Source organism: Plutella xylostella, chromosome 21, assembly GCF_932276165.1.
Source record: "Plutella xylostella chromosome 21, ilPluXylo3.1, whole genome shotgun sequence".
Classification (NCBI taxonomy): Eukaryota; Metazoa; Arthropoda; class Insecta; order Lepidoptera; family Plutellidae; genus Plutella; species Plutella xylostella.
In genome coordinates, this window is record NC_064001.1 from 3,981,335 (window position 1) to 3,990,590 (window position 9,256).

The window sequence follows — 9,256 nt, forward strand, 5'->3', positions numbered from 1 at the left end:
TAGTTATCCGCCAGTGTCACAGCCTTCATCTAATCTTTTCCAGTAGCTGATGAGGCTGAGATATTTAGTAAAATTATCTTCCCTTCAAGGACCACTCCTCGTTTCAAGGACTAGATGCCGCGCCAGGTGTTGCAGGCCGTGTCGTCGTACAGGGCTGACTGAGCAGGTCCTCGAGGCTCCAGGGTCGGCTGCTGCATTTCTGAGGTCAGTCCAAAATTACATACCCTAGTCAGCATGTGCTGACCTGAGCCCCAGCGGCCTGGATCGATATTCTACATTTTACAGCTTTTAAATATTGTTGCAAAGTATTTCACTGGTTCCATCCATTCGGCTAGTGTATATTAAAAATATTGCCTTGACAATAACAAGATTTTGATCAATAATTACTTATAAGTATTGCTTTCGAAGAGGCACTGTGTGTATCCATATGTATAAATACCTACCTATATGTATAGGTACATACCTTCCATAACTTTCTGACAAGTCAGGAATAATAAGGAAGTACTTAAGTCTTATGTATACTTATACCTTTCTTTTTAGTATATCTATTACCTAGAAATCTATGCATTATAAATTTATAGATTCAAATATTTATCTACTGATATACTCATCAGTAGCTTATGGGTCACAGTTGGTTTTCTCTCCACCATGCGATAATAAACACATCTCACAATGTTTAACTAGGTTTCAGATAGGCTCAGACTACATAATAGACGCATTTTTCCTGAAATAAAAATGACATATTATGTATCTAGCCTATCTGAAACCTAGTCATTTCTGCATGGTGATATTACAACTGAGGCGCGCGGGCGACTCACTCTATTTATATAGGCACCCGCACCTTGCAAACTAAAGGTGGAGAGAAAAATGGACTTTATTTAACTGTCACTGTGACCCTTATGATGCCGAACACGGAGAAAGTCGAAACGCCATATCTCACAATGTTTAACTAGGTTTCAGATAGGCTAGATACATAATATGTCATTTTTATTTCAGGAAAAATGCGTCTATTATTAAAATGTATGTGTTTAGTTTATAATATGGGCCACTGATGCCTGAAATAAAGGTTTATTATTTATTATTATTATTATTATTATATAATTATATTTTTCCACTTTTATTTTATTTCAACATTATATCATAGCACTTACGTCAACGGAAAATCTCGAGTTTATTTTATGGATTATATTTTTGTGTTCAAATAGGAACATAACATAACGTTGAACCGAGATTTAACGTTGATGTGATTGTGTAACACTGAAATCCTATTGTGTAAAACTGAAATTAAAGTAATACATACACTCGCATTTTTTTTTTACTAGTTATCGATAAAAAATATCCATAAGAAGCACATCACTATTTCAGCGGGGCTATGTTGGCAGTTTTGTACGTCATAATTTTTGTTTTGTTGGTACCCTCTGTTAGTACGCGTGAATAAAAAAAAAATAATACAAGTATTTTTTTCTTTTTTTTCCCTTGTACTCCCATCTCTTAAAACGTAGTGTTCTTTTCTCTATGGCCTCGGCCTCTGCCGAATTGCCGATGCTCTGCCGGGTATCGAAACCAGGGACCTTCGTCGGCATAGGAATCAGCGAGTCTTTTGATTTTTTCTATCATAGACTAAAATGAACAAATTAATTTCTGGCAATATTCATGCTTATGTCACCATGAAGGAAAAAAAAAAGATTTGTCTATGCCACTTTCTTGTTTTTCAACTGAGTGACGTATGGTGAAAATTCTACCAAACTAAACGGAAATTAATCATTTTATGTGCAGTTTTCCATGTTAATAGAACAATGTCTAAAAACAAGGTGCATGGTGCCACAAGTCGACTGAAGCAGGATTATCTCCGTCTTAAAAACGACCCAGTTCCGTATGTTACTGCTGAGCCAGTGCCATCCAATATTCTGGAATGGCATTACGTTGTGAAAGGACCAGAGAAAAGTCCCTACGAAGGTGGTTATTATCACGGCAAAATTATGTTTCCCCGGGAGTTTCCCTTCAAGCCGCCTACTATCTACATGATCACCCCCAACGGCAGATTCAGGACGAACACTCGACTCTGTCTCAGCATCACCGACTTCCATCCTGACACATGGAACCCCGCCTGGTCGGTGTCCACTATCCTCACTGGTCTACTTAGTTTTATGTTAGAAAAGACTCCAACAATGGGATCAATTGAATCATCGGACTATCAGAAGCGTTGCTTAGCCGCAGAGTCCTTGGAAGTAAACATCAAGAACAAGATGTTTGTAGAGCTATTCCCAGACTATGTGGAGGAAATAGAGCAGCAGCTGAAGGAAAGGCGGGAAGCCATGCTTCAGTCTGAGAATGGAATGGGTCCCAGTGAAAGTGAAGTGTCTTCCGACCAACAATCAAACATGTACTATATTATGACAAACCTTTTTGTGCTTGTAGGATTTGTATTCCTTGCTTACATGGTTAAATATGTTCTGGTATCCATATCTAATGACTAAACAATAAATGCATGTCACTTTATTGTAAATAGTGTAATTTATTATGTAAATAAGTACTTATTATAAATCTCACTATAGACAAATGCTGCTAGCTGTTCCTTGTGTACACAGTTGTGTAGAGAAATTCAACATTTTACATCAAATCAAACTATTTTTAATTTCAAATTGTGATTATAATTTCTTGCATGGTATGAAACTTCTTTATGAATGTAGCTTCATAAATTGCATTTAAATCTCCATACAATACTTATTCTTACAAGTTGGAATCTTCATAATATAGAACCAAAGGTAATATTCAGTTTCTCTACCATTGTGATTTCTTTATGTCTTTGTAAATAAGCTGTAATCTACTTTCATTCCATTAAAATATTTAATAAACTTTTAACAAGAGCTCTGTCATTAGCATATTGTATTAATTTTCCAAATTCTGAAGTGAGAACTAGAAGTGATTGTATTACATAGTGTAAGAGTTTTAATTATGTTGAGATGAGAGGTGGATGAATGATTGACTATGCCGATTGGCAGGGATCTAAACTACATACATCATATACACAGATCCTAGTCTAAGCTGGGCTGATGTGCGCTACACTGTAGTTATTACCTCATGTAGAAAATAGATTGTTAAATTTTTACATTGTGTAAAAATCTAATCATTCATAAATTATTACAATCCCAAAATAATAGCAAGTGAAAGATATATATTCTGCTTCAATCAAATAAATTGTTATTTAATACAAGTGGAAATACTAAAAACACATGCTTATAACTTTATATTATTATCACTGTTAGAGAAATTAAATTTTTTATAAATAAAATTCGAGGGGTTTTTATTTTATCTATAGAGAAAATGCAAAATTATTAAGCAAACCTTTATTTACACCCACTACATACAATATTATGTATTTGAATTAATTCTAGTACTCATGAAGTCATGCATGACTTATGAAAAATCAGATTTTAGATAATGTAGAGGTATACAGTATGATACTTAATATTTCATAAAATTATTCACAAAATTTTTATATTTCAGGTAAAATACCCAAAAAACATATTTCTATGCAGGTATGTACTACATACATAGCATTATTATGTATAAACACTTGAAACCTTATTATTGAGAAGACATCTTAATAAAGGGTGCCTCATCATCATCATCAGTCAACACTCATCACTACCCCTCCCTCCATCTTTTGCGTGTATACCTCCCATTTCCATATCAATTCATAATTTATATAAAAAAATGGATGGAACTTTAAATTCGATGGTAGACACCCTTACTAATAAATAATAGTAAAAATATAATAATGATTATCAGTTCTACATCTACACTTAGCACTATATGTCGTCATCTTCATCCCAGTCACTAACTAAACTTCTGATATTAGGTACCTCTTTATTTTCAGATGGTTCCTTGACCTCACCACTTTCTTTAGTTTTATCTACTTCTTGGACATTATTTTTTTCCGTATTTTCATCATTTTCAGGCACATCTGTTCCAGAATGTTCTGGTAGGTTATCAGCAGTTGGTTCGTCTTGTGAATCATTTTCATCCCAGTCATTCAATAGTGATGATATCTTTTCCGGTTGCTCTGCAGTAACACCATTGGTCTGCTCTTGTATATTCTCTGGTTCCTGTAATATTGTAACAGGCACATCCTCGGTTATTATTTCTTCTACCGGCTCATCTGGTCCTGGTGTATTACATTCATCCACTTGACCTTGGATAAGACCTTCCTCCATTGTTTCTTGTAAATGAGATTCTTTTTCTAATACAGTTTTAGATGGTAGGTTAGCCATTTGATTATCCATCTCTTGTTGAATATTTTCAATAGATTCTTCAACATCAGCAGAATCAGCTATTTCTTCATTTGCAATCACAGCCACCTCATTACTATTAGTTAAGACTTCCTCATCCTCTGACCACTCAGAAGCTAAATTTTGAATCTGCTCCTTGTTTTTTACTGGTGCTTCTAAATCATCTACAGTTTCATTAACAGATACTTCGTTTTGTGTGATTTCAGTATCACTTTGTACATTATCTTGTGAATTTTCTATATAATTTTGAGTAAAAGTAGGACTTTCAGGTAATGACACTTCATTTTCAGTAGAAGCGATTTCTTCTGGTCCCGCCGATACGTTCTCAACAATGTTTTCAGATCTTTCTAAAGGTAAATTGTCGATATTTTCTTGACCATGACGTATGTCGATACTAGGTAGCTCTTCTTCTAACTGCTGATCGCCATTGGTACTTTCATTAATTTCATCAACAGTATCGATTTGTTGCACAACTTCAGTCACCTCCATAATTTCTGTCGCATTATTTATTGTTCCTGCATCAACTTCCATCACTTCTTCTGTAACAGTGGGCGCTGAATTTAAAACAAGTGGGTCTTCATTCGCATTTGAGGATTGAGTGTCATGATCACCTTCATTAGTTGCTACTTCCAATTCTCCACCTTGCATGTTAGATGAGTGTACAATTCGCATTTCAGTTATTTCCACGAAATTATTTTTGTTACTATTACCTGCAGAAGTCGTAATTACGTTGGAGACGTCATTAGTAGCTTCTTGTACTACACTTGTTTCTGGTGGATGATGATCTTCTACATGTTCAACATAGTTGTCGTAAGTATGCAATGATTGTGTGGTCACAACTGGAGCAGACGTATCAATTGTTGCATATGTAGGTGTAATAACTGCAGCAGAAGATGTGACAAAGTGGCCAATATCTTGCCCAGTAACAATTTGTGACTGATTAATTTGTGCATGTGCATATTGAGGATTGACTATAAATGACGGTTTTCCTTGATTAGATAAATTAGAACTGTAAACAACTACAATGTTTGAGTTTTTCGTATCAACAGTTGAAACATTCATAGGATACTCATTTTTTATAATCATCATATCATTTGCATGGGCTCCATCCAATGTAGTGAGAACAGCAAGTGCTTTGCTTGGGTTGCCATCTTCATCAAAAAGAACTGGATGGCCGGGAGTGACGATTTGATGACTTGCATTTACTAATTGTTGTTGATCTGACATCATTATCTCAATAGGCTGGGTATTACTTTCTTCTACTGCTGCTGCATGTTGTAAACTAGTTACCTCTGATGATCGTATATTCTGTGAGGTGGCTGGTTGTTCCATATCTTCAATGTAATATTCCTCGGGTTCTTCATATTCTTGTGTACTTATAATAATTTGGTCATGAACTTCTCTATTGGGTTCAATTACTCTCATTTCATTAGCTGATAAATCTTCTTGATCACTTCTATTAAATGTAAAGTTTTTCATAGTGTTACCAGTTTTTGTGTTTATGGTATCAATACCTGCATTTAATATTTTTTGCTTGGGTGTAGGTGGTGTTTTTTTAGTAGATGGTTGAATATTACCATCAGCTTGTATTTCATACTCATGGACTTGATTTTCTTCTTCATTATCTTCATGATTTTGTACAGGTTCAAATTTTATAGGCAAAACAAGTGGTTTATGAATTTGTTCCCGCTCCTCTTCTTCCTCAGAGTCATCTACTATTCCATCTCTTTTCACTTCTGCTTTATGGTTAGTTTTCAGATGAGCGTAAAGATTATTCTCTCTCAAAAACACTTTCTGGCAATAAATGCATTGAAGGTTTGCTTTCCGTTCAGCGGAGTATTTATGACCTGTGTTTTGAATGTGCTGAAGGAGGAGATTGGAATTTTTGAAAGTGCTAAAGCAAACATAACATCTAAAATCTCTTTGTTCATAGTGAGAAGCTTTATGCTTTATTAGGAAACCTTCCGTCAGGGCAATGTAGTTACACTGGCTACATTTAGGGAAGTGGTAGTTAGCCGGAGGTGGCACTCCATGCTTGGTGTACATATGATGCAATAAATAGTTCCGTTTGCCAGATTTTAGACCACAATATTCACAGATTGTTGGTATTGGTTTTTCTTTGTGTACCTCTACTAAGTGCCGACGAAATTGGTAGTATTTGGGGAAGTTCAATGCTTTTCCAGGTGTGCCACAGATAAGACAAATCCAAGGGCCATTTACATTTTCTGCTCCAAGCGAAATCAATCTAGCAGCTTCTTTCGAGTTCAGTACATCCACATAAGTGCACTCAGCATCAGGTTCTTCTTTAACCTTAACAGCTCTTTCTTGATAGATAGGAGCGGGCTTAGACTTTTTAGATTTACGATCTGGCTTGCTAGGAGTATCAAGAATTTTAAGTTTAATGTTTTTGTTGCTATTAACCAGATGTGGGTACTTTTTCAATACTTCACTTATAATTTTAGCATGATCTACTTTAGCAGCTTGTTTGGAGTTCTTAGCTTCTATGGTAACCTTAGGACCTGTATTATTTTGATCAATCACCTGGTCAAAAATACGACTTTGTTCCTTGGTAGAGGTTGACTGAGTGGTTCTATCATTTGATTGATATGCAAAAGGATCTTCATCCAGAGGATCATCAAATAGGCTATCATTGTTTGGAGTTATTTTACGACACTCAACCATATCAAGAGTAGAGCTCTCAGTGATGAACTTTCTGGAACTTGAGGCATCACTAAAAATACCATAATTTGGTTTTTTGGACTCATACCGTTTGCTGGTTTCTGGGTGAACCATAAGTGGTTTGGATTCATAGGAAATGTTGTGAAAAGAATCATCATAGATGCTATCATTATCCAACTCTTCAGGTACATCATAGCGTGTAGGACATGGATTTACTTCCTGTCTTGTAGGCTGTTTAGTCATCCTCGGGAGAAATACAGTGGTACTGGTGGTGGTGTTTGCCCTGGAGTGGGATGAACTTTGGGTCCTGGCAACACTCTCAGATTGACTGTGGGATGGTTTCAAAGTGGCACAGACTTTCTTCTGTGGCGGCTTCATGGTTTTGTTTTCACTAATAGAACTTTTCGGATAAGATCTTTTAGACGCTCTGGCATAACTATGTTTGTTTTTGTCCGAATGCACCCTATCACTCTGATGCCGTTGAGCCTCCAATAACTTTGACAGAACCGGCATGTTCATGATTTGTGAGGTTTGTAACAGTTTCTCGAGTAGTTCCGCTTTGAACTCGAGTTGTCCGGTGTACATGAAGTTGACAATGGGTACCACGACGTCGGCCTGCAGGTCGTCGGGCATGATGAGGCAGTCCTCGTACATCTCGCAGGTGCGCTCCAGCAGCTCGAAGTACTCGGTGCAGGCGTTGAGCACCAGCCGGTGCACCTTCAGCTGCGCGTTGTCCTGGAACTGCAGCGTCAGGTCGCAGTAGTCGGTGCGGTTGAAGAAGTGCTTCAGCCGCTGGAGGAAGTAAATCCCCCAGTTGTCCACTTTCACTTGTTTTAGTTCAGCCATTGTGCCAGCGTTCGTCACTTGTAGGTGTTAATTACGGCATAATTATGCTGAAAGCAAAGGAGGACTATGATTAGATGCATTTATTTTAGAGAATAAACAAAGTTTTAGCGGTATCGATCGGCACCTTATGCAAATAATAAGAGCTTTCTGCAATGAGTACACGTTGATGGACGCTCATTTTTATTGAGGATAAAGGGCGTAGATTTACCAACTTAATAACGTTTACTTTATGAATTGAATATTGCGCCACTGACTAGTGTTTACAAATTGAACTTACCTAAGTACAATTTTTGTAATAACACTACACTATTTTAGAATTTCCGTATTGTATTCGTCTACGAAATTGCTTTACTAAAATGGGCCGAGGTTGAAACGAAACTCGCAAGATGGCGTAGCTATCGAGCGACGCGTTGAAGCTGAGCTCAAAATAGGTAGTCAATACAATTACTTTTTAACTTTTATAGTATCTTTAAATAGCAAAAAAATAAAATAACTATGTAAAAATCACAAACAAACACGTTTACATACTTAAGAAGTTATTGATCAGTACAAATGTATTTTTATGAATTAAAATTTATAATAAGTTTGTCAATAGACTCCATTTAAAACGACAGAGGCGCCACCTGAGCTAAGTTGATGTAGAACTATTGATCCGCGCCGGGTTCAACGTTCCATTTACCGTAAGCATTATGGATACTGACGCATACATGGCATAGCGGTAACTAAATACTTTGCGCATTTGCCTATAGATCGAATAGATGGCTCTGAAATAGATAAAACTCAGGACTTCTCGTTTATTTATGTACGTACTTCGGTGAGGCCTAATAAGGGGCACAGTATGGGGCGCATTGTCTGATTATAATAATATGGGATAGGTAGGATATAATATGTAAACTGTGAGCCTACTGTAATCAGTTAAAGTATTCCACATCTGAGAAGTACCTATGCACGGCACGAAGTTAAAACTAACACTAAATCTAGGTAGATTTAATATCTTTGTGCAAGTGGTCCTAAAATTCAATAAGTAGGTATTACTTACATTTTGGATTCGAAAATCGTATCAAAACAAGTTCGCAATAGGTAACTACAGCACTTAACTTTAGAAGCGCGAATAATATTAGAAAATTCTGACTTGCCCATACACACGATCGAAGAGTTCTTGCATGCTCCAGCATACCGGCTGAAGCCCAGAGACCCCTGCTACCAGTCTGCTAGGTCTCTCCTGGAGGCTCAATATAGCATCACTGACTAATGAATACATGTTTGGCACTCCAACCTAACATCAAGGCTTGATGTTAGGTTGGAGTCGGGCTCGCTTGATGATCAAGCCCATGCATCCCACCACCATTGGACCCCGCTTAGAAACCTTCCAAGGTTCCAAGGTTTTACGCTTCCAAGGCGACTCTGGTGCCGCCTACAGACTACGAACTGGACACGGA

At 36.9% G+C, this 9,256-nt stretch overlaps 2 protein-coding genes across 3 annotated transcripts; one reads left to right on the plus strand and one right to left on the minus strand.

Moving 5' to 3' along the window:
• Positions 1-1,684: 1,684 nt before the first annotated feature.
• Positions 1,685-3,292, plus strand: LOC119693130 (ubiquitin-conjugating enzyme E2 J2). The gene has a single exon (XM_038115603.2). The coding sequence runs from the start codon at positions 1,797-1,799 to the stop codon at positions 2,475-2,477; it is 681 nt and encodes a 226-aa protein (XP_037971531.1). The 5' UTR covers positions 1,685-1,796; the 3' UTR covers positions 2,478-3,292.
• Positions 3,293-3,332: 40 nt separating this feature from the next.
• LOC119693128 (centrosome-associated zinc finger protein CP190) lies at positions 3,333-8,241 on the minus strand. 2 transcript variants are annotated; one of them, XM_038115600.2, is made up of 2 exons: positions 8,095-8,241; positions 3,333-7,864 (listed from the first exon to the last, which is right to left on the minus strand). In XM_038115600.2, the coding sequence occupies exon 2, from the start codon at positions 7,815-7,817 to the stop codon at positions 3,813-3,815; it is 4,005 nt and encodes a 1,334-aa protein (XP_037971528.2). In that variant the 5' UTR covers positions 7,818-7,864; positions 8,095-8,241; the 3' UTR covers positions 3,333-3,812. The 2 variants fall into 2 exon arrangements, with proteins under 2 accessions (XP_037971528.2, XP_037971529.2); XM_038115601.2 differs by lacking the exon at positions 8,095-8,241 and adding an exon at positions 7,942-8,054.
• Positions 8,242-9,256: the final 1,015 nt, after the last annotated feature.

Coding starts and splice junctions, on each gene's coding strand:
- LOC119693130 (XM_038115603.2), top strand. CDS start 1,797: ATGTCTAAAAACAAGGTGCATGGTGCCACAAGTCGACTGAAGCAGGAT.
- LOC119693128 (XM_038115600.2), bottom strand. CDS start 7,817: ATGGCTGAACTAAAACAAGTGAAAGTGGACAACTGGGGGATTTACTTC.